Here is a 27,953-nt window from a genome sequence, read left to right on the forward strand (position 1 = left end):
TCTAACTCAACATGTTACCAATTGGAATGACTTCAATGTAAAAGCATGGGTAATAAACAAATTATACATATATTTAATATATTTATTTTATTAAAATATAAGTCACAACCTCGGTTCATGTGTGATTTTTAAGTTGGATGACCATTAAATTTTTTAACTAAATGAATATTAATAAAACCAATAATATATAGAATCTTTGAACTACTTTAATCATAATATATATATTAAATTTTTTGAAAAACCTGTTTAAAAAGATTTTAACAAGATCTTATATGTAAATATTTTCACTAATTTTATGATTAATTTTAAAATATTATTATACATTAATATATTCAGTTATCGTTTATAAAATGAAAAATAAATATTCCATCCTATTTTATCAATTATATAATCAAAGTTAATCATATTAAAAGAAAATTATTATGTTGATCTAAATATTTTAACAATATATTAATTTTCAAATTTTTTTATGTAAATATTTTCACTAATTTTTAAATTGCAATGAAATATTATTATGCATTAATATATATACAGTTATAGTTTATAAAAAAAAAAATTGTCATACTTTTATCAATCATATTAAAATACAATTATTATATTCAACTACATATGATAAAATTATATTAAATTGATAGATTTATAAATTTATTTTCATAAATATAAAATATTTATGTTAAAAATATAATATGATTACAGACTACAATACATGTATAAAAAATTATCATATCTTAGATTTTGTATATACAATAATATATTATGTAAAATGAATAAACGTAAAAATATTACTAAAACAAGATAAAATTTTAAAGGGTGGGTAAAAATTTAACTTAAATTAAATACAAAATAATTTTAAATATATTTTTTCATGCACATATTAAATTTGTTTAATAACTAAATTCAAATAAAATAAGATGAATATATAATAAGAAGCAGCAAATACTTGTGATAGTTTTAAGCAATTGATTATTTACAACATGTCAATTATAAATTATTATATTTGAAATATTTATATAAACATTTAAATATATAACTAAATTAAATGTATACCACTAAGTATCTAAAATAAATAAATATATATATACATATAAAATTGAAAATAGCATCTACCGCGCGGATCAACATCTAGTTACTTAATTATTTTTCTAACTGCTAATGTAAAATTCCATTCATTTATTAATACTCACTCTTACATTTAATGTGAGCAATTGTGAGAACAATATTCACATAATGATTTGATACCAATTAATAATAAGTAAATTAACCATATTTATTTATATATTAGTTAATTATCGATGTGAAACCTCATTCATTCGTTAACACTACATACCATTCTTTAAAAATAAAATATTGTTAGATCTTGCAAGATTATGAAAAATTAGAAGGTCGGAAAAACACACACTAACACTACTGTTATTATTTCTTCTGAACCCAATAACGTACACACTTACACATTTCATCAACTTTCATTTCACCGACTAGACAAGGAGAATAACAAAAAGTTGTCAATTCCACAGCATCATCTTGGAGATATCTCGTGCAAAGCAAAAAGAAACAGAGAGAATCCCATGAAAACTAAACCAAGAAAGAAAGAAAAGAAAGAGCAAGCAAATACGGGAAAACAACAAAAAAAAATTACAAAAAAAATCAGGGAAATTGACTCCAAGAAAAGCTTTCTTCGAAAACTAAGTTCAATGGAGAATCATTGTTATACGTAAAATCATCTTCCATACCACTATGTAACCATGGTGGCATGTACACCAAATCCTCCAACGAGTCAAAAAACACGAACTCGTTAGACTCGTTTAGACTTGTTCCTAGACTTGGCAACTCTACGATCTTTTCCAAATTGTCCGAGACTGAACTTTCCTCGTCAATGCTCGTCACAGAGAACGACGCCGTTTCGCTAGTCTCACTATCCGACCTTATACTAAGCGACGCGGTTTCGTTACCCTCACTCTCTGACCTTTTATCTGACGCCTCCGTTTCGCTCGTCTCACTCTCGTGACAAAACGCCGTCGTATCGAACTCCATGAGAGCCGCTTTGGTCGCCGCAGCTCTGACGTCACGAGGGCTGAGAGAAGCGGGTCGAGGGAGAACATCAGAGAGCTCAGGGAAGTTGAGAATGGCAGACGTTCCCTTGATGCTCAAAGCCGCCACGTCGTGAGCACGCATGGCCATCTCCGCCGTGGGAAAAGTCCCGAGCCAGATTCTTGATTTCTTACGTGGCTCACGAATCTCGGACACCCATTTGCCCCAAGTCCTCATGCGGACTCCACGGTACACAGGCTGCTTATTACCCTTCTTCTTCTTGTCGGAACCAATTGATGAATCCACCATTGTGAATCTTGAAATGTGATTTTAGATTTGTGTTGTTGTAAAAAGAAAGAATATTATAATGAGAAGTTTCTAAGTCAAAAGTAGTGCGACATTGTTTGGGGTGTAGTAAGAGTTTGAAAAGATAGTTCTTGTTTGTATCATTGTTTGATGAAATTTCTAGTCTCGTCTTCTCAGATGTTTCCAAATCTCTCAATGGTTCCTCGTAGTATTATCAACTTATATACATGGTCGAAAGAGAGCCAGGGACACATAAAGTTGTAGCTTACCTACGAGAAAGGTTGGTGGATGTACTGTAACTACGATTTTATTTTTTAAAAGTTTGTTATCTTTTTATTTACAACGCGGAACACGAGATACTGTTTTTCTAATTTTTACTTTTGCTTTTTAAACATGATGTGACGACTTAGATCATAGATTTTTTTGTTCCGCAACTAGATTTGGTTTTTAATTTTTTTATTTATTAAACATAAAGAAGATGAAGAATTAACGATATGAAATTAATATCGTAACTGTTTTGACTTTGTACGATTTGCTACGTGCAGGTCCCGATTCGAATCTGTGGTAGAGTACGTAGTCACCAGTCTGTTGAATTAATTGAACTCTCATAAGTAGAAAGAATTTGTGTCAAAAATATTTGTGTCATATCATTTCCTTACTCCAAAAGTAGTTTACATTAAAAAATATAAATGTATTAGTCAAGTCGGAAACCCTAGGACGTAATAACTTTCTAGCTAATAAATAATAAATACTATGCATTAAATCACGTCTTTTTGAACCGTTGAGTCCGTTTCAAAACACTATGACAATAGAGAACTAAAAACCTACGTGATTGATCTAGGGGTGATTGGTTGGGTTATAAGAAATGACTTTAGCTTTAATTTTCATCTACAACCTTAAATATTACCAATCATGTTTTATCTTGGTTTTTAAAGGTACAACCAAAAAATTAAAGGTACAGCAAAAACACACAAAAAATAGTTGTAAACATCTTATTTTCTAAAGCTCTTTTTTTTAGCTGTACGAAATTTTAAAGCTACATCACTTAAAGCCAAATTAAAAATCCTACAGACAAAATGATAAAGTAAATTTTCTACACTTACAACCCAACCAATCACCCCCATATCATGAGAATTATCTTATTTTAAAATGTGAATAACATTTCGGCTAGACTAAGTTTAATTTGAAGCACTAAATTACATATATATTGTATGTCGGCTGAAGACTAATGTAAATATAAAACCCACAGAATGCAAATTATTTTTATTATGCAATAAAAAACATCCTTTGCTCATTCGAAATCGGTTCTTTCTTCTTTCCCTAACCTCTCAAATCTTATTGCCTTGAACTTCATCTCCGGCAACCGACCGGTACATGTCGGCGCCACATGATTTTTTCTACCCTTTCTACCTTTTTTTGCTCCCGCTTGGCTTCTCCTCATATTCACTTTGTTGTGACCTCTGGTTCAGGATGCACCCTTCGGTTAGTTCTCCGCTCGAGAGGCGATATAATGCTGATGGTGGTTAACTTGCTCTCAAGTTTCAGCAAAGAGATGCAGTGTCATTTCGTTGGTGGGAGTTGGGTCTTAGGGCTTAAAACTGAATCAATTTCATCACTTTCTCTATTTAGAACATGGTCTTGGTGCTCGAGTTTAGGGTTTGATGGAATATATGTTCGATTTGTTTCTGTTGAGATTCTGCAATTTTCTCGGAGATGGTGTATGGGTTCGTCAATCTGGATTCACGGTCCTCTCAGTGTCATGAGGCTCGTCTTCCTTTCGGTTAAATCAAGTGAGCTCTGGTCGTGTGTTCTTATCAGAGGTGCATCGAGGGTTTGATATGCAGTTAGAGTTGATATCTAATTTTGTTCACAGTGTGTGATAGTGCATGATAGCTACTCGAGCTGTCTCATCATGCGGTCATCTATGGCCCTTGATGGCAGCTACGTAACTCTCTTCATGTTAGATTCCTTTTCTTGTCACTGCTCGAGACTTCCCAGAATTGGCGACAACTTTATATTCTCAAAAGTTTGACTCTTGGGGTTCTCTTATGTTGTTTAGCCCATCGACACATGTGGTTAGCAGTTGCGAGTCATAGGCTTCTGTTTCTTCGGTTCTCAAAGACAGCACTAGCGTCGCGATTCTTTTGGTCGTGGCGGTTTCAAATTTGAGTCAAGCTCACATTCCAGTGTCGGCTATGGTCATTTGATTTGCTCTTGGTAATGATACTTGGTTGGCTTCTCTGTGCAGGTCGTTAGAGTCTTCCCTAGTAAATTAGTGTGTGGCGTTAAATTCAAGTCTGGTGGCGATAAGGCGAAGCTTTTCCGTAAGGGTAACCTTATTCTCTTGTTTCTTTAGCACTTCGTAGACAATGACGATTATAGCTTCGACGCGCTCATCAGTAGCTAGCTATTTCGGAGACGGCATAGGAACTCCTGATATCTATGACAATGAGGAAAACTTCACTTTTCTATGGTCATAATCAATGATTGAGAATGACGACTGATTCTTAAGAATAATAAAAACGGTCTAGTGAAATGTGTCAGATTTAGTAGGTACGAAACTAAGGTTATAATATTTAGAATTGAAATTTTTTGTTCAACTCTGGGCTTATAATCGAATCTGAATCTCCATTTATCTGGATGATTAAAATTTCAATTAAAAAAATACATCATTGCAATATAGATTAGATAAATAACAACAAGCTTCAGGTTTTTTGTTAAAAAAATTCCGAACTTAACCATAATCATTGTGATTAAAAAAAATACATCATTGTGAAAATTCCGAACTTAACCATAATCTCTTCCGGATCCAGAGTTAGCTTTTAAATATTATAAATTAGAAAATAATATTCTAATAACTTGAACTAAGGACATCATTAGGCTAACAACATTTTGATAAGGATTAAAACGTTTGTTTCTGCCTTTCTGGTTATGTCTTTGTCCTTTATGTACTATTTTTTCATCTTCGTCAATCCACATAAAATTTTGTTTATTTTTTTTTGTTTTCCTTGCAGCCTCTGAAATTTCAATGAGCTGGAACCAGGTTTACTACAGCCCAAAACATTGAATGAATTTAATAAATGCAACAATCTACTTATGAATAATACTAATAAAAAGGACTATAGAATAAAAGAGTGAGAGGATGAAGAAGTCGACATATTTTGAAGAAGAAAAAAGGCCGTACGGAAAAGATAATGCAGCTGTCTTGATGTGTTGCACTGGACTGGTAGTGTTATCGACAACTTTTGGACCCCTTTTTGATTACGATTTACGCTCCACGTAACACGTGGTTCAACCACGACCAACCGTGGTCTCACGTGATTCCATTATTGCACCCGGCAACTATATTATAATGTATTTATTATGATAAACTCTCACTCATTCAGAGTTAAAGTACAGTATCACTCGTCGACACAAGAAAAAGAGTACAATATCAGTAGTAAAAGTAAAAACTAGCTAGGGTTAATCTGGACATAAAATTTTAGAAATGGCAAACTAATATTAAACTGACTACATTTTGTTCTCCTTAAGTTTTTTTCTGATCAAAAGTTCTCCTTAAGTTTAATTAATTTTTTATTTAAAAAATATGAATATATATTAAAATCAATCCGTATAACCAGAAACTAGTTCTAGTTACAAGCTCGATTCGAATAAATTTTTCCGAATCTATGTATTACAACAACTAGCTTCATCTGCTCACTAAACCCAACACAATCCGCTAGTAGTAAACTTTTAGTAAACTTTATAAATCAATTCATGTTTTCAACCGTTAATAATAATTATTAGCAAGTGAGGTTCTCTTTGTTACCTAAGCTTCTTAGTTAATTTTAAATTACCTTTGCATGCTTAATCATTTTCTAGATATGAATGGACAATTTTCTTTTTTTAACACCTTTTGATATAGGTATACGTTTAATTGGGATTTTATTGGGTTTCTAATAATGTAAAACATTTAATTTAACAATATATATATATATATATATAGATATATAGTGGTAAATATATAAATGACATATCATTTACATCACTGAAAATAAATAGGAATAATAAAATATAAAGGTTAACAAAAATAGTACTATATATAACTAAATAGTCAATTTGAATTCACATATTTTACGTTGTATAATAACTTATTTAACATGTTACAAGGAATTTGTATAATAACTTATTTAACTTGTTACAAGGAAATTGACGTATATGTTCTAATTGCATTTGTCAAATAGGTATACCGAATTGAACAATATACAAATTGTCTAGATGTTGTGGCTTGTGAGATGGTTATTTTTTGTCTCTTACTGTAAGTCTATAACGTGTTTCTTTTGTTTTTCATTAGGTTATAACTAGTAACTAATGTGTACATTATATATATAATTTTTTTTGTGTGTACATTATATTTTAAGTTATCCTTAATTGGGAGTTAAACATTAAGAGCATAGAGAAGACGTCTATAATAAATAAGGTTAAAATAATTTTTATTTTTGTAACATTATACATAGTTAGGAAGACGTCATCTCTATGGTCTTTTCATAATGTAACACCACCCTAAGAACATGGGAATCCAAGAACATGTCTAGAAGAGTTTCTCTAAATAAATATAATAACAAATTATTTAAAAGTAAGTGAGAGATTAAAAAGAGGTTCTCTATCCATTTTTTTAAGAAGCTCAAACTCCACTTGTTATCATTTACTGGTTCATTTAATTGAGAGATACATCTTTTTATTTAATTTGATAAATTTCACATAAATTAAAAAAATAATAGAAATATATTTATATTTTATTAATTATATATATTTAATAATAATATTGAAACAAATATTATTATATATTAAATCAATGCATTTTATAATCAATATGAAACTTAAAATATGTATAAATTACATTTTAAATTCTAAAATGATACTTTTGTATAACAAAAAATTATCAATATAAATGAAAGTCTTTATGAAATAAAATAAATAAATAATTAATTAAACAATAACATACAAGAAACTTAAGTGGTTTTTACGGCTATAGATATTTTAGAAATATTGATATTAAGAGTTTTTGGGAAACAAAATTCACTTAAAAAGGTTGGGAAACCTATTTGAAAATATTTCAAAAATGAAAAATATTGGCACTGATTTTTTTAATGTTTTTTAAAAACTCTCTTATTTAAATATTATTATTTTGATAAAAGAAGAAGAGTGAAATTCTAACGGAGCCTCAAACTCTTGAGGTTTTAGTTCCTCCAACAAGTTTTCAAAACCTCAAATTTATGGAGTTGTAAGATTCACTATTCAAAACCTCAAATTTTTTATTTATTTTGGTCTTTATAATTATGTAACTTACATATAATTATATTAATATTAATTTTGTATTACTTTAATCTATATTAATATATATTACTATTGATACATAAAATACATAATTTTTTTAAAAATTAAATAAAAATTTTAATATTAATTATATGAAAAATATTATGTATACATAATTTAAATATTTCGTAATTATTTTCTCTACTTGATACACTTTCTTTTAAGAAATTGGGAAATTTTATTTGATGAAAACAAAATATCTATATATGAGTTATAAATACTATGTTTGCATTTTTAATTTATATTTATTTATAAGAATTTAGTGCTTATAGTTAAATCATTACACATGTTAAAATTTAAAATGTAATATACAAACATATTCAAAATATATTTGAGGTTCTTTGTTGGAGCAAACTACTCTTTAACCTTCATTTTAAAGATCACCCAACTCCTAAACTCAACCTCACTCTCGATTATTCTCCTAATTTGGCATGCATTAGTTATGAAATCAAGATGCATTGTAAGACAGCACACACATTCAGTGGCGGAAGCAGAAAATATATTTGTTGGGATCATCAATATTAAACTAAAATATTTTGAGTGGGGGCATATAGCTTGAGGTTTAATAACTTGCACTAAATTTTTCAATTTTGTTGGGTTCAGTGGCTCCCATCTTGTTCTATGTGGCTCGGCCACTGCACACAGTTAACGAGTTTGGCAAGTCGAATGAGAAACCCGATTCTCGGTTAGAATTCCCAAGCTGTCCACTACATTTTAGCTCATAATTCAATTACAAAAACTTATCCCCAACCTCTACATTTCATATACATGTAGAAACTCGAAAGCTCTAACAGAATGCTAACAAAGAAGCCACTAAGACGAGCTTATTATTATTATTATTGATTTCTTAACTTTTTTTACGTTGATATCATATAGCCACTACGAGCTTAATTACCTTAGAGTTTAAAGATTTGTAATCCTAAGATTACTCGTTTATCACACTGGCTTAACCCCAAACCCATAATGCAGTCCTTATCGGAAATTGAAAGCATACGAACATATATTTATGTTTTAGTAATCTTTAATGATCTTACATTGTTGTACGTATGTATCTTGGTGATCAATACACTGAATGTATATCTTACAAAACAATTAAGAAAATAATAATATCTATATACACGTATACTATAGCAAACGTTATGTGGTCCTATTTTGAAATAATTTCGCTGATGATGGTTACAAGCAATACCTATCTATCTATTTGGTCCTCAAATTTTTATCTTATTTTTGTATGAAACCAAAACGGGATTCTGGCTTTAACGTAGGACACAATATACACAAAAAGAGATTCCATTAAAACACATGAACAATTAACAAGTAGCTAGTAGCCATACATATCTTTTTAAGCCACTGAAAAGTATGCCATTAATATTATGTTATGTCCAAAGCAATGTTTTTTGTCGACTTCCATAAGCCAATTATGTGAACGTTCTTTTTTAAAAGATGAATCAAAACCAAAGATTTTTCAAGCTTATTTCACAATATTTGGGACCTAAAGATCGATCTCTTTCAAACGGCCACATGTAGATTATGATTGTATGTTTGTTTGGCATCTTGTTTGTTTGGCATCTACGATGAAGATAAATCAAAACATTTAATGATAAATGATTTATTTTAAATACTGATTAATTATGATATTCCAAACTATTGTAAACATTACTGATAAAATGTTATGAAATTGATAATTCATAAAAGATGGAACATACCAGAACTGAGTCAGACGTTTTCATAAACTTGTTTGTTGATTCGGAAACACTCAAATGATGTGGTTGTATTTAGAATCTTGTAAGTTATGTATAAATGAATCTCTGCTAATCAAAACATCAAGATACAACATGTTTTTACAATTGCAAACTATGATAAACATTACTGTCTGAATGATACAGCGTAATGAAAAGGATAATTCACAAAACGTGAAGCATACAAGAAGACTTAGACGTTTTCCTAAACTTGTTTGTTGCTTAGGGAACACTCAAATGTTGTGGTTGTAATTGCAAAACTTGCAAGTACAGTCTTATTTTTGTATAAATGAATCTCTCTGCTGATCATATGCATGCTCTACATATTTCAATCCTAGTATATTATATGTGGTTTCAAGTTTGAAAAACTCTGTTGTACCAAATAGAATGAAGTATCATATGAAATATATCAAATCTCTCAGGTTTAGAATGCCAAAGGAAATGCTTCTGCACCATCTTCACCCTCATCTGCATCTCTCTATATCTTTCCTCACTTATCGACACTAATATGTTCTTCAAATCAGGAATGTCTTTCTCCAACACAAACACTGCAAAAGACTCCCAGTTTATGACTTCAAAGAAAGGAGGCACGAAGTTATCAGATATGATAACAGGGACACACTCATAGAACAATGCCTCCACGACCCTAGGGCTATTGACTTCATGCCCTTTTGGGCAAATGCAATACTTGCTGCTCTTCATGAACTCCATGTAACTCTTATTTTTCCCTTTGGACTTGGGTATCTCACTGAATATCTTCATGTCTGGATCTCTGTTACCTCCCCAGGTTTGTAATAAGAGAGGTCTAAGGTAGCCGTGCATCCCACCTGCAAAGAAGGCAAGTATGTGCCTTTGTGAAATGGGTTTACCTCCTAGAGCCCTAAGCGGTCTCCTGGGAACAAGAATAGTTGTCTCGGGAAGTGCTACATCTTTGCCAAACACAAAACCTTCTGACACGTCAGAGTTGCATAATGCTCTGATGCAGTTGGCCATGTACTGCCTTGTCTCGGAAGGAGCCTGAAAGACAAAGAAGTGGGATCAAAAGGGGGTTTCATCTCAATAAGTAGAACTACAAAAGACTTACCCAGTCATGACAAGCAACTAAAAAATGATCTGATCCTCCAGTTTTATTCCAGAAGTGATATTTGGAGGAGATCATGTCCAAATAGTTCTTCAGGAACTTAACGAGATTCTTGTCGCTGTGAGAACCAGGGACATAGAGAGATTCTTCCAACATTTTGGAGCTGAAAGGAAGGTAGAACAGGTGAGCTTTACGCGGGTTTTTCGTGACGAATGTTTTGCTGGCTTTGAGCTGTCTCATAAACCATCCTTCGGATGCATATATCCCTTTCAGAACTGGCTTATGAAATACAGGTCTTTTGCCTTCCCTGTAGACATATACTTTGAGCTTGGACTCCATTAGCTCATAGCTCCTGCAAACGAAAATATAGAGACATGAAAACCGAGCTAAACACAACTCATAGCCATTTCGCCGAATGCAAAACGAATGTGTAGACTTATGATAGATAGTATACAAAGGTTCCTATCTTTTTTGGAAGTAGAAACCAAATCTATGTCTAGTTACAGGAGAAAGTTAACACTATGAAAACATACATGCCGTTCAAATGCATAACACTATGACTTACCTTTTGAACATGGAAAGATTCCAATACAAAGGACCGTGCAGTAAAGGGTCGTTCTCCACCTTTGGTGAGTTCTCAATTTGGGTTCTTGCATACAGCAGCTCCTGATCAACTGCAGAAGGCCGTTTCATTTTCTGAAAATAATAAATATAATAAGATACAAAGGTGAGTAGTAGTAGTAGAAACCAAAAGTAAACCACATACCAGTGAGACATGAGTAGTGCGGCTTTGATGCAATAAACTCATCATCTCAGAGATAGAAACCACCCCAGAATTCGAAACATTCATTACTCTTTTCACCTCTGGGGAAAGATTATCATCAGATCTAGTCTCCAGAGTCTCCACATTCCTATTATTTTCATTAACAATCTCAGCATCTTCCACAACATCCCCATAACTCCCGTTGGAGCTGCTGCTTCTTGTCTCTAACAGCGAGTCCAGAGCATCCTTATCTTTTGCATCCTCTACAAAATCATCAGATTCCAGAATCTCCACATTTCTATTATTTTCATTAACAATGTCAGCATCACTCCCATTCATGCTGCTTCTTGTCTCTAGCAGCAAGTCCAGAGTTTCCTTATCCTTTGCATCATGAGACTGAACACTAACATTTGCATCAGAGCTAATCACATAGTCTTCTCCTAAACCGGTTCTTTCCCCTTCAGATACCTCAGCTGATACCGAACCACTAACATTCAGTCTCTCAGGACCAGACAACGGCCGTATTGGCTCTGTGCTTCCATGTATCGATACAGGAAACTCATCTTGAGAAGATAAAGATAATATATCACCACCATAGTAATGTATGTTCACGAATTGGAAGGCTAAGATAAAAATGAAAACTACACCAGCAAATCTTAATAGTTTCATTTCCTCTAGAAAAGACCGAAGGACTCTAAAATTAAGTTGCCACAAACTCAACATCTACTCCATTCAATATCTCCTCAGCATCTTGATCACGAATCTGCAGGATAGAACAGAACAGAGAAAGGAGTTCAAAAGACACGAACTTGATGTTACAACTGAATAGTTACTATAATAGATCTTGCATCTGAGAGACATCAGCTCGAAAGTTTTGGTTTTTCACTGAAGCTGAGTGAAGGAAGAACTCACAAGAACTAGGGGAGAGAGAGAGTTATAAACAGCAGATCAAAACCAAGAAGCTCCCGAAAAAGCTTGGAAGACGAAGAAGGAAGAAGAACATGAGAATCCAGCTGTGAAATCGATAAAGGTGTCAAGGACCTAACTTTTTCAAACTAATTAGCTAGCGAGATCTAAGCGTAATCAGTTTATACTAAAACAAGATTATTCATGCTTTTCTTTTCATGAAAACTTCAATTATACCTAAAAGACTCATACTTTTCCAAATGAATTTTAATTCAAACTAATGATATTTCAGTCATTTTGATTTTGAACCTGTATTTACAAATGCAACCAAAACAAATCATGGTTTTGAATTACAATAACCAAAATTATTCATTAATTGAATGCTCAAATTTGAAAATCTATCAATATTGAGAAAACATTTTAATATGCACAAATGAAATTTATTCTTAAATAGTTCATAAAATCAAATTTTTAGTGGCCATACTTTATTATACACATAAAATTCATTAAGAACTATATCTTTTCGAAAGCTCATTATACATAAACGATATTTTTATTATAGATAAATCAATAGAAAAACAGTTTTAGTTGCACATGTTTATTCTCTAAAAAATAATTATTCAAAATTGCAATATAACAATGTACTACAACAATATGATTACAAACCATCGAGATTGTATTAAGTTCGACCACATTATATATCACTTTTTAAGAAATCAGTTTCATTTATTCGAAGTCACGTGTTTGTTTCTTTTAAATTTTCTTAGATTCAAATCATTTTCTATAAAAACTATCTCCAACTGATAATAGCAGGGTTTTATCGAGTTTTATCAAATTTTTAGTTAACAATTTTTTTTTATTAAATTTGAACCGAACTATATACAAGACGCCACTGCTTACTGGTTCGATTACGGATCTGAGTCAGATATGAAAACATTGCTTAAACTCAAATAGTATAATAGAAAAAAAAAGATTAAATTATTTATTTTCTAATTAAAAGTTGTAAATTCATACAAATTTTTATCAAAATGATAAAAAGAAAGATACTGATTATAAGAACGTTAAAAATAATAGTAGCTTCTAAATCGAACAAAGATAAAAAAAAAAGTGTAGATAGATAGTTAGAACTATAATAAAATATATATCAAAGAAACTCTTTTAATTTAAAATTGATAATTCATATTGTTACTATTTTTCAATAATATAACACATTATTTTTAATACAAAAATATCTATACTACTAAGCGCACAAATCATTTTTAAATTTATTTCCAACAAATACTATATTTACAAAAAAAACCAAATGATAAAAATATAAAAACTCATTTGTTAAGATCTGAAATAAAAAAATAATGATAGTTTTTAATCAATTTTAGATCATTAATAAACGAGAAAACAAACCGTGCTTTCTAATTGCGGATCATAATCTAATATCCAATTTAAAAACAACTGAACCAAATCTCTTTTTAATCCGACCGAGCTGCATGTTTCTTTTGTTATTGACTCCATTTTTGTTCAATCGAATCCAGCTTATAACAAAACCTTTTAAACCAGATGTAACCCAGTAGAACCGTTAATCCATATCGAATGTTATAAGATAAGTTCAGAAGATTAACATTAGTTAGAAACCAATTAGTAATTTTATTAATATGTTATGTTATCAGCTTATGACAAAAAGATTTCAAAATCACACACGAGACAAAATCAACCCAACATCTTTATAATGAATTATTTTTAAGTTAAGACCAAATTGATCGAAATAAAAAAACGTTTTTTGTGGTTTTGGCGGAAAAACGCATTTTTACGGAAAAATGAATTTTTGCAGTTTCGGCGGGAAAACACGTTTTGTGGTTTTTGTGGAAAACAAGTTTTTGCGATTTAGGCAGAAAACCAAGTTTTTGTGAGAAAACGAGTTTTTGCAGTTTTGGTGGGAAAGCGCATTTTGTGATTTTAGAGGAAAATGTGTTTTTGCGGAAAACGCATTTTTGCGGGAAATTGCGTTTTTGCGGAAAATTGCGTTTTTGCGGTTTTGGCGGAAAATGCGTTTTTGCGGTTTTGGCGGGAAAACGCATATTTGTGGTTTTGGTGGGAAAACACGTTTTTGCGGGAAAACTGATTTTTATAGTTTTGGCAGAAAATTGCGTTTTGCGGTTTTGGCGGAAAAATGCGTTTTTTTGTGGTTTTGGTGGGAAAACGCGGTTTTGCGGTTTTGGCGGAAAACGCGTTTTTGCGGGAAAACTGGTTTTTCAGTTTTGGTGGGAAATTGCATTTGGTGGTTTTGGCGGGAAAATGTGTTTTTGCGGGAAACATGGTTTTGCGGGAAAACGAGTTTTTACGGTTTTGGCGGAAAAATGCGTTTTTGCGGTTTGGCGGGAAAACACGTTTTTTGCGGTTTTGGCGGGAAAACTTATTTTCGCGGTTTTAGCGGAAAAAACTTATTTTTGCGGTTTTAGTGGGAAACGCATTTTACCACCGAATAAATGATTGAACTTGAGAAACTCATGATTTTTCAATTCTATCAAATCTTAGAATTGGGTGGTTTACTCATGGTTTTCTTAATTAAAAACAAAATGGGTAAGAGTTGACCCAACCCAATAAACCCATTAACTTGCTAACCCATTAACTTGTTAACCCATTAACCTATTAACTCATTAACCTGTTAACCCATTAACCCTTTGGATCAAAAATAAACAGTTCATTTGAGTTGATGGGTCAACTTGGGTTGGGTCAACCCATAGATCATGACCCATTTTGACACCCCTAGGTCTACCCAACACTTGTTAAAACCGATTCTATTATGAACAAAAGAAATATAGATTCAAACCTGCGCAGGCAAAGCCAAGGAAATTGCGAGTTTGTACCCTTAACCATGTTTGTTTCAGTTAAACAAAATTGATATTAACTCTAAAAAGGGTGGTTCAAGTAAAGATTAGCCCAGTAGAAGCAACTTATGATGCATTTTGAATGTCTGGAAAAATACATAGACTCTCTAACTAATACTTAAAAATATATAAAATGACTGAAAAAAAAACAGATGGATTAAAAAGGTCTATAAATAGAATATCCACAATGGCTGAGTTCTCCACAAGATTTTCTTTCTCTACAAGAAATATACAAATCCATCACCGGTCATAATCAACAGCAATTTATAAGGGAGGAAGAAGATAACATATAATTGTATCTCCCAAGACAGTAAAATTAATTGATCAGAAGCTTATAGAAGAGAGTTAGCTTGAGTAAAGAAAACGGAGTATGTCTACTCAGAAATCAGGTATCGATGGAGGATTTTTGTGTGTGTTTACATGGTACCAGCTCTTCCCGAAGTCGGTTTTGTAGTAGGCTTGAACTTGGAGATGTCAACGAGATCCCCAAATAGCTTATCCTCTGGTTTATTCTTAGGTTTTGTAGGAGGAAGATAAGACGTGGCAGATGATGATGATGATACATGATGCGAAGTCTGGTCTCTCATGGATAAACCATACATTTGCTGGTCCAGATACGGTCTGCCCCCTTGTTGCTGCTGTTGGTTATAGCCATATCCATATCCTCCCATCTGGTTTCCATACGCCTGTTGCTGTTGTTGCTGTTGGGCATAATACTGAGCCATCATCATCTGTTGCTGTTGTTGTTGTTGTTGGGATGGATAGCCTTGCCCTAGAACTTGGTTTGGCATTGGCTGTTGCATGTAAATGCCACTACCGGCTTGCGGCATTTGAGGATATTGATTATTGTTGTTTACCACTTGGCCTGTCTGGGGAATTTGAGCATATGGACTGTTGTTGTTAACCGGTTGGCCAGTTTGGGGCATTTGAGGATATTGTTGAGCATGTGTGAAGGCAACTTGTGTCTGATGCATTTGAGGAGAAAACGGACTTCCTGAGTCTGCAGTGGGACTGAAGTCTTGATGCTGAGCCTCCCATGGGGGAGGTGGAAATGCCATACTGTCTTGGGCACCTTCACATACAAAATTACCACAGATAGAACATATAAACATTCTCCTGAATCCAAACGAGTGAAATGCTTTCTCGTTGCTATGTCTGAAAAGTAAAGGTTTGTGGCTTAAACTCCGATATATTACCATTAGATGGTTGAAGTGGTTGTTGCATCTGGTGTGCAGGTTGAGCATTCCAGGGAGAAGAGGCCCCTTGCCCGTATGATGGCTGCTGCTCAAACTGTGAATAGCCCGCTTGAGGAGAAAATCCATTGGATTGTTGTAATCCAGCTTGACTAGTAGGTTGCTGGTGCAATTGAGGAGTCAAAGGGCTACTCTGGGGAGCTGAACTGCCAGTCGGTGCAGTTGCAATACTTGGACTACTAGTATCGTCTGAGAACATATCGATAAGGGCAAGTGCATTTTGATCTGATGCAATCGGACTTGCTGGTTGAGGAGGTCCAACAGGAACAAGGGCAAGATCATCGCCACTGAGGAGGTCTATCTTGGAATTGGCTGAGCCATTAGCTACAGGTGGTGCTGGGAGGGCTAACTGATTTAGAACACCGTTACCAGAGCTTGATGTAGCTCCGTTCGCCAGATTACTGCTGTCCCCAGTATCAATAAGAGGACCATCAACATCTACAAGGGATTTTCCTGTCTCAGATTTGGGCTTCTCGATTTGAACAGATGTTCCAGGTTTTCCAGAAGCGATTGCTTCATAAGTGGTTAAGACCCGCTGCAAGTCATCGTTCAACGCCAGACCTTGACATAACAAAGACTCGTCCCTGGATAAAAAACATGGGTGAGGTATATAAGATTACAAAGAAAAAATAATATGTAACTAGAGAGGAAAAGAAATCGCTCTTACGAAGTTGAGTTGATTAGATGTACCACTCTTTGTTTGTATGTACGGCATTGCTCCACCAGATCGACCATCACCTCCTGTTTAAGGTCCTAGAGAAATCCAAAAAAAGAAGGATTAGCATCCTGAGATACGTATAAAGCATAAAATATTAAAGTCCACAATGGCAATGTCCAAGAAAAATCCCGAAATGCTGCTCTTCTTCTAGTATATTTTGCACTATAGTATAGCCAACACTTGCAAACAGGGATTTATATTTCTCTGCAGCTAAATCGTGTTACCTCCTTGTTTCCCGGCTCTAATGCACTCAGCATTTCCGCAAGCACATCCATGATACCTTTTGCATTTTGAATCTCTGACAAACTGAAAAACAAAAGAATTTGACATACAATACAATGAACATTGAGAAACAATAGAATATATCCTGAGCAACAATGGCATGCAATTACGTCCTAAACAAAGAAGCAAACAGGCGCAAAGACAAGACAAGATTGAAACTCCATTAATACACATGTGTTTTACAAAAATTAAAAAAAAAGTTATTTAACTGAAGTAGTTTTTTTTGTTCAAATCACGTCTCAACTTCGGTTTACCCTATATCTAGGCTTACAACTACAGTTTTTTTCTGCTAATACATGTCCTTAGAACAAAAAGTAGCAAAACTTATATTAACAAACTTTGTCAAGTAACTCAAGGACGTCGAAATTGGCCCAACAATATCTTCTATTCTTTTGTTAAAAAATTCATCAACTTAAAACGGCGGAGTTAATACAGAAGATATTTACCTCAGTGTCGGAAAATCTGGCTCTGCCGAAGGTTCAGGCAAATCATTAGCAGGTCCAGCATTACGAAGATTTGGAGGGTAAGACGTCAAAGGCTGTGTTTGTGGAGGTGTGAACACAGGTGCTGATCTCTCTGATCTCTGAGGGAAAACAGCTCCAGCACGCTGAAAAAGACATGAGTCAGCAATGGTGATGAGGAAAGAGTAACGGACAAATTTCGATTCACAAAGGATGTAAAAGGAATTCAGCATCCAGAATCAGAAAAATATATCAAATAAGTTCAGTAAACCCTACCAGCAATTCCTGGTATCCTGCATAGTATTGTGGATATCTTGCCCTAGGGCCACCAAAGGCTTCTTGCCATGTATCGATAAGGACCAGGATCTTCTCTTTGACATGGAAGTCCGGCTATATGCATCAATAGATACCTTGAATTAGAGAGAGATATAGAGTTAACTTTTTTCCCAGAAGACCAATTTTAAGGAACATTTACCTTTTTCTTAGCTATCCGAACCAGCTCATGAATAACACCCTTCTCAGCCACATGCATATGAACCATGTCACCACAGTTCTTCACTATCGTCTCAAGCAGCTAAAACATAACAAATGCATAATGGGTGAATGAATTTGTAAGCCGCAAAATCTTCATAAACACTAGAACAAAAAAGAGCAAAATCAATCCTGGTGAGGTTTGGTATGCTTTCTAAAGGACATCTCTCATGAACAAGTAAGCTCTGCTCATGTCAATTGTCAACTCGCGCTGATTAAGAGACGACTGATCATGGATCTTTTAGACCTTTAGAATGAGGCTATATGTGTAACTAAAACAAACAAGCTATCTAAATGCAGAATTGATAAAGCAAAAATCGTTATTTCATCGGAAAACAACAAAAAAGGAGACAGTTATATCGGAAGCTCACTCACTGTTAAGGCAAGAAGTTGAGTTTTAGGATTCCTGCTACCAATCCGTTTCTTAACGCCTTTCACAACATCTTTTGCTTGCCTGCAAAACAGCAAAACTTGTTTCAGACATCATGTAGGATCCGTCTGATCTGATAAGTAAAAACCATTTATGTACCTGTTCCAATCACAAGGCATATAAAGGGAACAACTTGCCAGATTTTATAATTAAAACGAATACAAGAAAGACTTCCTCCTCAAAACGTTGACTATATACAGAACAAATACTAACCAAGTCCACTTCAAGAGAGTTAAAATTTCAGAACAACAAACACATAGTAAAAAGAATCTGTTTTTCTTTTCTTGAAGCTTAGTCAAAAGAAGGCAAAGAGTAAGTTTACTGTTAAGTTTCTTACTGAACCAACAAAACACTCACACAGATTCAAATCAGTATAGAAAGTTTCAATATTTGTCAGGAGACTAGTTGACAACTTTAGAGAGAGAGAAAAAAGAGACAAAATTGGAGGGAGCAGAGAGGCAAACAAACAACATACACAGGATCGCTGTTGAGCATGTCACAGATCTCGAGGTTCATAGCCCAATCGGGTCCGATCAGCATCTCGCTCGTCGCTCTCTCCACCATAGCGTTCACCATCTTCGCTTTTGACCCCACCCAGATAAAACAAAAACCTCCGACAGAGAAGCGAGAGAGAGACCAATTCTCAACAAGCTTTGACGGGAGAAGAAAGCAGCCAGCCGTAAATAATAAGATCACGCCGGCGAAGAATCTTTCGCTCAGGAGGAATTCACGCCTCTCTTTCCTCTTCCCTCCTTTCTAGTAGATTTATTATTTAATTTTTTTGATTTTTTTTCTGTTCTTCAGATGATCAGCAGATCATTTTAACGAATTAGCAAATCAAAAAAAACGAATAAGAATAATCTTTTGGGAAAGGTCCTCTAAGTGTTCGACACGTGTCCATCTAGTTCTTTGTGTCTGATTTCGGTTTTGGTAGACCGTTGGTTCGACCGATCAATAAAATTACCAGACCAAAAAGAAAGCTTTCACCATCTAGATTTGGAAGTTTGAATTTTCGCTTTGATTTTCCAATTTGTATAGAAATTTATGATCATTCTGATATTTATAAAATTTATTTTGGTTTTAATCTTTTATTTTTAATTTTTGGTTTGGTACTTCAAATAATAAAATTGGAAATCAACTAATTGCCTAATTTTTAGGTTTAATTCAATTCCAATTGGTTCTAGTTTTTTTCAAAAAAAAAAAATTGAATAATTTTTATAAAAGTTCCAAATAATTAAAAATTGGAAATTTCAGTTTGTTTGGTAGACCAGTGTTACATCCCCTAGAGAATGATCTACGAAGCACCCTCGTGGCACTACACCATTGTTGGTCTATGGGATATAAAATGATAATATTGGAGAATGACTGCAGAAAAGCAATAGACATAATGACAAAGCTTTACATACTCAATGCCAAAGCTTTACATTTCAGTTTATATAACTGGATCAGGGAGTTAAATAGTGGGTGAATCATTTTCGATTCCAATGGGTACAAATAAATGTGCTGATAAACCTGCAAAAAGTAGACTGTTATCATCTAAATTTTTTGTATTTCGTGATTATGAATATGTACCAAACATGTTAAATCGGTTCTTGATGATAATAAAGTATGATGTTATAAGAAAAAGTAATTTGAACATTTTAAATATTTTTGGATTAAAATACTCAGGAGCTAATCTAACCTTTACATTTCTTAACGGAAATTAGATAATTAACTAAAAGATGAGAGGTCTATTTGTAAATAATTTCCACACCCGCCGGCAGTTGCCGTATCGCTTTACACGCGCTGTTTGTTCCTAAATCACCACCACCGTCTTTATCCTTCTTCCTCATTTCTCAAACCTCCCCATTTTTCCTTCTTTCAAAACCTTAAGATCTAGCTAGGGCTCTTCCCCAAATTCAAATTAAAAAAAAAGATCCTATCTTTGGGTAAAGGGCTTTTTCAAATTCTTCAATGGCGATCATCGGAGACGCGTTGCGTCAAGCGTTTATGCCGAAGCAAGAATACGAGAGCCTCAGGGAGGAAGACAGAGCCTGGATTAAGCTCCAGAGGCCTGTGCTAACCTCGATCGTGGCTTTCCTTTGCTTCGTCATCTTCACTTGCACCGTCGTCAGCTTGAGAATCGTGTTCCCTTCGAATGTCCTGAGGAGGCCCTTCTGCAGCGACGTAAAGGTTCAGCCTTTGCCTACGTATGGGAAGGCTCGCGACTCCGATCTGTTTCCTGGGGCTTTTTACTTGACGGATCAGGAGACTGTTGATTTTTACTGGATGGTTGTTTTCGTTCCGTCGACGATTGTCTTCCTTGTGTCGTCTGTTTATCTTGTTGCTGGTGAGTGTCTGTCTCGGGAGCTGAGCTTGCTGTTTTTGTGTGTTTGCCACTGAGTGCATTTGATCATGTGCAATTGGTTACGCGAGTTATCTCTTGATGTTAAGCACGTTTTTTTAGCAAAAGGCTTATACTTTTTTGGACTGGTGGTGAGGTGAAACAGTGCTATAGAGGGTTGGTTGATGTGTCCTCAGTTCTGTAAACAATTAGTTTTGAATGAAGACATGTCTAGTTCTGTGTTGGCTCAGTTTTGTTGGGGTTTAGTGGGTAAGTCTTTAGGAGAGTTGGTATACATTACTTTGGTAAATCCAGTTTATTCCTCTGCTAGATTTTTCCCTTATATATAGTAGAGAGAGAGAGGTTTACGGAAGCTAAGACAAGTGTTCTGCTATGCTTGATTTTTTCACATGGAAGCCCTTCTTAGTTCTAACTCTCTGAGTTTTGAGGGTTCTTGCTTTTCAGTTGAATGATAAGAGTTTTATCAAAGTGAGCCAGCTTTGCTGACCACTAGAATATAGATCCTTTCATGTTGCCAAATAAATTGAAACTCTAGTCTCATCTATTATATCTGTTCATTCATTCCTTCAACAAGTAACTCTGACAACATGGAAACATTGTCAAATGCTATCATTCTAAATGGCTAAACCTCTCTACTATCTCTCCTTTGTATTATCTTTTGTTAATCTTTTCATAAATGTGTGGTATGTCTTCTTCTTATTTTCGCTTATTTTGCTATACTGTAGGAATTTTTGTGGCGTATTCCGTCCCTCACCGTCACTGGTTTCTCAAAGTAGTTGAAAATAACTACTGTGCTTCAAGAAGAGGTATACTCTCTACTCTCTCCATCTTATATGTATATACCTTTCCATATATGTTTTTTATTTTCCATTCCTGCGTGCAATAGATTCATTCGTTTTCAATACCACTGTCTGGTTAACTTTATGTATATATAATAATCCTGTTTCATCTACTATCAGTTATGATGTTTCCACCTTTGAGAACCTTGCCTTCAGAGCTTAGCTTAGAGCTCAAATAGGTTATTGATCTTCTTTATCCTGTCTGCTAAATCCACAGGTGGGGTTCGTTGCTTGTCAATTCTGAATGTAGTGTTTGCTATCATCTATGGTCTCCTCGCTATATTTCTCGGCTCAACCCTCCTGACACTAGGAAGCAGCTGTTCTATGCCATTGTTTTGGTGCTACGAGATATCTTCATGGGGTTTGGTAATCTTGTATGCTGGAACTGCTTTCTGCCTTAGAAGAAGAGCCGCTTTAACGATAGACGAAGGAGAGTTTGGTAACAGAAATCATCAGGGCTTGGAGATGCTTGAAGCCAATCCTTTGGTATTCACGCCAGAGGTTGAAAGACGAGTGAACGAGGGCTTTAAAGCATGGATGGGTCCATCTTTGTTATCATCTGATGAAGAAGAAGAAGATGAATCCGAGTTTTACAACGAAGTTCCTAATGTAACAGCTCGTACTCTCTCTAGCAGGCAAAGATCTTGAATATTGAACAGAAGAATATGAACTATGACACTTTCTTAGTCCTCCAAAGATGGGTTGCTTCAGAGTGTGCTCACCCGAGTTTATGGACGGATCATGAGAAGATTGTAATCGGAAGATAAAATCAGAGCGGTTAGCAATGTCCTAGTTGTAGATATTATTACATCATCAAGAATGGGGTTTGCTTCTGTCATTGACCAGTTATTGGTCGCTTTTGATCCTGTTTACATTAGCTATTTCAGGAGGCTAGGCCAGCTTATTTTTGTTTTGAAACCCATTCATGGAAATTTAAAAGTTAATTTATTGAGAAAAAAAGTATATTTTCACTATTTAATCAAATTGTAATCATGTCCAGAGTTAAAAAATCAACACGTTACAAAAAGAAATCAAGAGAATGTTCATAGTACGGCCAAAAAAATCAAGAAGACGTACATATATGGTATGGCCAAAAAAATATTGAAGGCGAGAATGTTTCTGTTCCCTTCAGAGCTCTATGAACAAAAGCAGCCTTTTCTATCTGCAACTCTTTAGAAGGTAAGATGATGGGCTCGTGTAGCCGCGTGGAGAAGACGAGGATACCTTTGCTTTCCCCGGTGTCACGCAATCACTGAAGTCCAAGGCGCGACACTCCACCTAGATTTCCATCCAGAGTTGGTTCAGACCAAGTCAACTGATAAACTCAAACTGCTATTCCTTATATCTCTCCCAGTTCAAGATTCAATTTTCAACATTAAAGTAGACTAAGAGCAGAAGAAGAGGGTTGAAGCTGCTACCTGGGATCGGTTTTCCAGTTGATCGTGAGGCCAGAGCTGATTTTCTTTCCCTTGAATAGATCTGTTCATCTGTCTCTTCTTGAGTATTGTTTCAGGTGTGTCATTACCCAAGACTTCCAAAGCATCTGCATATGCCGTAGCTGTGTGTTCACTCAAGTGCTTCATCAGTCCTATGGCATCATAACTTCTCTCTCCAGGACTCATAAAGCATCCAATATCCTGAGAATAAAAGAGAAACAACAACGAACATTTGATCATCAGCTAGCGCTTCAGTCTAAGACAAGAAGCAGAATGTCCAGAAACTAGTTTCATTCATAGTTAGTATTCCATCTCACATTACCTCAAATGTAATTTCCGGAGGCAAGTTTGGGCTTTGTGAGAATGAACCAAAGAGTGAAGGGGATTTCCATGGTGATGGGGTATCTAGGAGTTTTTTGAACGGAGTTCCATCAAATCTGTAAAACGAGTGGAACCAAGACAACTTAGAATAATACTTTCCAGCAAATGTATGAATCAACAGAAAAATCAGGTATCAAACACATACAGAGGAAAGGGAAAACTTACATGCTATAGTTTTCAATAATATCAAGACTGCTCTCTGCAGTGTTGGTGTTAATTTCCGCGAATGCTGATAAAGGTATAGAGTCTGTAGTGAATGGAAGTTCTGATGAGATTTCTCCAGTTGGAATAGTACCGACTGACTTTTCGTGTTGGTTCGATGGATCTTTTGCAACTGTATTCACTTCGTTAGCTGGTCTAGATCCAGTTTTATCAGGAGAGCTCAGTTTCATCTCAACATCATTATGATAAGCCAAACTTCTACGAGTTTCTTGGTCCTGATGCAGAGGAAAGCAACAGATTTAGATATTAAAGCCTTTAAGGTTAAATTATTGGATAAGTAGCACCAGGGATCAAACTATGAGCCTTGACAAAAACAGTCAAATAACTAGATGCAATGTGCTTGAACATTCCAACAAGAAGAGATTTCAATAAACTAGATTGATGTGTTAAGCAACGAGAAGTTCACTAGCAGACAATGTAAATCAAACAGTGCACGTTAAAAGTATGTAGAGTAAAAATACGGACTTACAATTTTGGCTGAAGTCACTACTCCTGACTCCAAGGTCTCCTTTGGGTCCTCTTTGGCTTCAGAAGAGGAGGCACCTTTATTGTCATCTCCATCATCAAGCATAACATCTAAGCGTGAAAAATCTTTAGCCAAGGAGGAAGCCTCAGCACTTTTAACCATTTTTCCTTTTCTCCTATCAAGCACAGGTGACAGAAAGTCCCTATGCCGCTTCTTTAAGATGGATGGTGCACCACTGAAACTTTTGGCAGCATCTTTAAGCATGACATCAGGGGTCTTATCATGACACGGTGAATCCCATAACCTTGACGGAGTTGTACAACTCATCGAAGAAATCATCAACTGGCGGATACCAAAGGGACTGTACTCTTGCCGTAAATCACTACTTGATGGTGCAAGATCACAGCTGAAGAAAGGAATATCTGCACTTGGAAAACGTGGAGGTTCATAGCAAAGAGTTCCTTTGTCTTTTTCAGTTGGCTTATCGTCAATAGGAAAATGAATCTTCTTCACTCTAGCAGGAGAAGAAAAATTATTCAGAGGCACTAGCTTCAAAGAATCCTTGGGAATATATGATAGATCCTGCTGTTCTGGGATACCATCATTATCATCAATGCCATGGGAAGTTACAAGTCCATCAGCGTCGATGAAACCATCATTTGTATCAGTTTTACGTTCTAATGCAGTAGAACCAAGAAGGTGAATACCTTGAATAGTATCATTAGAATCATTGCGGAGTAGAAGTGAGTCCTTCATATCAGAATATAACAAGGGAACACTACTATGACCCGCCCGTCCCTCAGAATTTGAAGGATGCCAGGACAAAGCTGGAATGTTTCCAATTTCATTAGCATGAGATCCGTTGGCTTTTTGAGGCTCAACCATGTTCTGACCATGCTCACCATAAGATGTATCGCTATCTTTCATGTTATTTGGGAAAAGAACCATACAACACTCCTCGTCCGTGATCAAAGTTTGAGGTTGTGGATGAATATCTGTGTCCGAGTTTGGCGACGAAGGTTGATCACTTAATCTGACTGAATTTTGAAGATCTTGGCATGCTTCATTTCTTCCTTCTCCGGCCATGTTATGGGTCAATAACTGAGGACAATCACCCTGCAAGTGATCCTCTGTAGCTGTGGTAGTTCTAACCTCAGTTTGATTCTGATACTTCTTTGAGGATTCTGCATGAGATGGTGAGTTTGAGATTTGCTGCTCTTTTTCTGAAGGCAATTCAGGAATGTAGAATTCTTCATCTGCAGGTTTAACCTCATCTAGTAAATCATTGGTCGTCTGTGAACAACTGAAAACAGTTGAAGCTTGGCTGCACTCTGATTCTTCTGCATCAGCCCCTGGCGTGAATTTACCTTCATCTCCACTGCTGGGCGTCCACGAGGAAGATGAAGCGATGGATCTGTTCTGAGGGGGAATGAGTGGCGAGCTTTGACACTGATCTAAAAGTCCTGATGCGTAGTAGGAATCCAACTTCTTCTTAACTGAGCTGTTCCAGTGATTTTTTATTGAGTTGTCTGACCTATGGAAGCATAAAAGCAAATAAGAAAATAATCAGAGAAAGAAGGCTAGACCATAATCATCACCAGAATAAGCATAACAGACCACTGAATTTTTAGGACACAGGTTACAAAAATTCTATAATATTTACCTTCCTGGCAAAAATTTCATTAGATCTGCCCATTTATTCCCATAGATTTGATGTGCACGGATAAGAGTCAGTTCCTCTTCCTGGGTCCATGCATTTTTATTAATGGCAGGGTTAAGATGGTTATGCCACCTACATCAATCACAATATTGTTCATGTGTATCCAAGCAAAACTTAAAAAGTGAAGTACTAAACGTCATTTCATTGGCACAAGAAGTAGAGATTATGCTCATACCTTTCCCTACATTGCTTTCCTATGCGCCCAGGTAAGTGCTGACAAATAGTAGACCATTTCGTTGGCCCATATTTTTCTACCAGAGCAATTATTGTGTTATCCTCCTTTGAAAATATGGAATAAGATAAGATGTCATGAAACAAATTACATAGATTAAACATGTACGACAATGGAAACGATCACTCAAGCTTGAACAAAGTTGAGTAAAGCATATAACGCAATTCAACATAGTTAGAAAATCACCTCTTTTGACCAGGGTCCTTTCACAAGCTCTGGGTTCAAGACCTTTTGCCATCTATGAAGACACTGGACATCAGTGCGATCCTTAAAACACTCAGCTGAAAAGGTGGAACAAATAAAATCACACATTGCTTTCACCATTCATTCAAGGCTACAAATAAACGAGACAGCTAACATAGAGTATTGTTAATTTGTTATGATCTTTAAAACGTTGGAAACTAAACTAGGACAAGAAGAGAATACGCTACTTGACTCACCAATCTTCTTCCAGTTCTTTCCTTGAAAACGCTCAACAGCCTTGCACAAGACTTGGTCCTGTTCCAGGAAAACAGAAAATTTCAGACAGACAAATCTTCAGTACACACCAAGGACAGCTAATGAAACCACAAACTGCACATCTCTGATTGAGAACTTACATGATTCACACAACAGTTGAAGCACGCAAGAAGCAAAGAAAAGAAAGACAAAAGGAACTGACCTCTTCGGGAGTCCATTGCCCTTTGGTGGATCGTCTTGCAGGGCCACATGTCCTCCTATGAAAATGAAAGTGTTTAACACATGACAAAAGAGGTTGCAACAATTAACCTGAGAATGTCTTGTTCGATGCTACTAGTAAAACCTCAGAAGAAAAGAAGTGAGAAGCATACCCGTGACTCCCTTTCTGAGTACCTTGCAAACCATCTTGTGGAAGATTGGTGGGGGCTTTCATCTTAGCAAGATAAGCAATGTCACATTATCCCAAAGTCGGTGCCTTTCGGATCGTAATAAGCCTTCCACAACAAAAAAATTAAAACTTTAAACTTACAACGTAACTCGGAATAACAAATTAGCATACAGTAGTCAGCAAAAGAGTTTTAACATTCCCAGAAACTAAAAAGAAAAAAGCTTCGAATCGAAATGGCAGTGTGGTTTTGAGAGAAGCTTGAAAAATAGATTTTTGATCCTTTTGGTTCAAAAAATCAAATCAAAATAAGACCTTAAGAAGAAGAAGAAGACAGTGGTCGTATGGATCAATCGAGAATAAGGGGGAGCGTATGTAAGGCTCAGAGAAGCAGATCCACTAAATCCAGAAAGTAATCAAGACGAGAGAGAGAGAGAGAGAGGTATTCAAACATGGAGAGGCGGAAATGGAAGTGAGATCAAACGAAAGGGAAAAGATGATCTCAGCCGTTCAACGTCTCCCATTAAAGTTCCTTTCCTACGCCTATATTATTTTATACGTTTTCTTAATTTTCTGTTCTTTTCTTTCGAGATTCTTCATCGTTTTTCCCTTTTTTTATTTAATTAACGCTACTAACAAACAGCTAACAACATTCAAATAAGCATTAGGCATTCATTAGTATATATACTTTTCCGATTCAAAGAGCAATTAAAATGGAACTTGTTTTCTAATTT

The 27,953-nt window shown here is 35.1% G+C and overlaps 5 protein-coding genes and 1 long non-coding RNA gene across 8 annotated transcripts; 2 read left to right on the forward strand and 4 right to left on the reverse strand.

Annotated features, from left to right (window-relative positions):
- Positions 1 to 1,390: 1,390 nt before the first annotated feature.
- LOC111200352 (ethylene-responsive transcription factor ERF043-like) lies at positions 1,391 to 2,889 on the reverse strand. The gene has a single exon (XM_022691206.2). It carries the CDS (start codon positions 2,335 to 2,337, stop codon positions 1,645 to 1,647), a length of 693 nt encoding a protein of 230 aa, XP_022546927.2. The 5' UTR covers positions 2,338 to 2,889; the 3' UTR covers positions 1,391 to 1,644.
- A 1,240-nt stretch (positions 2,890 to 4,129) lies between these two features.
- LOC125577397 lies at positions 4,130 to 5,727 on the forward strand. Its single transcript, XR_007315829.1, has 2 exons — positions 4,130 to 4,664; positions 5,349 to 5,727. It is a non-coding gene; the product is annotated as an uncharacterized LOC125577397 (long non-coding RNA).
- Positions 5,728 to 9,680: 3,953 nt separating this feature from the next.
- Positions 9,681 to 12,313, reverse strand: LOC106361120 (probable glycosyltransferase At5g03795). Its single transcript, XM_013800823.3, has 5 exons — positions 12,185 to 12,313; positions 11,276 to 12,035; positions 11,075 to 11,205; positions 10,513 to 10,861; positions 9,681 to 10,445 (listed from the first exon to the last, which is right to left on the reverse strand). Exons 2-5 carry the CDS (start codon positions 11,993 to 11,995, stop codon positions 9,783 to 9,785), a joined length of 1,863 nt encoding a protein of 620 aa, XP_013656277.2. The 5' UTR covers positions 11,996 to 12,035; positions 12,185 to 12,313; the 3' UTR covers positions 9,681 to 9,782.
- A 2,900-nt stretch (positions 12,314 to 15,213) lies between these two features.
- Positions 15,214 to 19,513, reverse strand: LOC106361122 (TOM1-like protein 9). Of its 2 annotated transcripts, none has more exons than XM_013800824.3 (9): positions 19,211 to 19,513; positions 18,681 to 18,759; positions 18,250 to 18,348; positions 18,051 to 18,164; positions 17,760 to 17,920; positions 17,256 to 17,337; positions 16,981 to 17,066; positions 16,257 to 16,897; positions 15,214 to 16,132 (listed from the first exon to the last, which is right to left on the reverse strand). In XM_013800824.3, exons 1-9 carry the CDS (start codon positions 19,309 to 19,311, stop codon positions 15,477 to 15,479), a joined length of 2,019 nt encoding a protein of 672 aa, XP_013656278.2. In that variant the 5' UTR covers positions 19,312 to 19,513; the 3' UTR covers positions 15,214 to 15,476. The 2 variants fall into 2 exon arrangements, with proteins under 2 accessions (XP_013656278.2, XP_048594841.1); XM_048738884.1 differs by having other exon boundaries at positions 18,677 to 18,759; positions 19,211 to 19,464.
- Positions 19,514 to 20,533: 1,020 nt separating this feature from the next.
- Positions 20,534 to 22,892, forward strand: LOC106361123. The gene is made up of 3 exons (XM_013800827.3): positions 20,534 to 21,064; positions 21,805 to 21,885; positions 22,136 to 22,892. The coding sequence occupies exons 1-3, from the start codon at positions 20,689 to 20,691 to the stop codon at positions 22,564 to 22,566; spliced, it is 888 nt and encodes a 295-aa protein (XP_013656281.2). The 5' UTR covers positions 20,534 to 20,688; the 3' UTR covers positions 22,567 to 22,892.
- LOC106361125 (transcription factor MYB3R-1-like) lies at positions 22,845 to 27,844 on the reverse strand. 2 transcript variants are annotated; one of them, XM_048738886.1, is made up of 12 exons: positions 27,535 to 27,844; positions 27,206 to 27,341; positions 27,037 to 27,091; positions 26,816 to 26,873; positions 26,562 to 26,656; positions 26,319 to 26,422; positions 26,087 to 26,215; positions 24,427 to 25,957; positions 23,901 to 24,172; positions 23,677 to 23,791; positions 23,337 to 23,555; positions 22,845 to 23,196 (listed from the first exon to the last, which is right to left on the reverse strand). In XM_048738886.1, the coding sequence occupies exons 2-12, from the start codon at positions 27,265 to 27,267 to the stop codon at positions 23,077 to 23,079; spliced, it is 2,760 nt and encodes a 919-aa protein (XP_048594843.1). In that variant the 5' UTR covers positions 27,268 to 27,341; positions 27,535 to 27,844; the 3' UTR covers positions 22,845 to 23,076. The 2 variants fall into 2 exon arrangements, with proteins under 2 accessions (XP_048594843.1, XP_048594842.1); XM_048738885.1 differs by having other exon boundaries at positions 27,206 to 27,328; positions 27,535 to 27,843.
- Between the last annotated feature and the right edge of the window lie 109 nt (positions 27,845 to 27,953).

The sequence above is a fragment of the Brassica napus genome, chromosome A8 (assembly GCF_020379485.1).
Source record: "Brassica napus cultivar Da-Ae chromosome A8, Da-Ae, whole genome shotgun sequence".
Lineage (NCBI taxonomy): Eukaryota > Viridiplantae > Streptophyta > Magnoliopsida > Brassicales > Brassicaceae > Brassica > Brassica napus.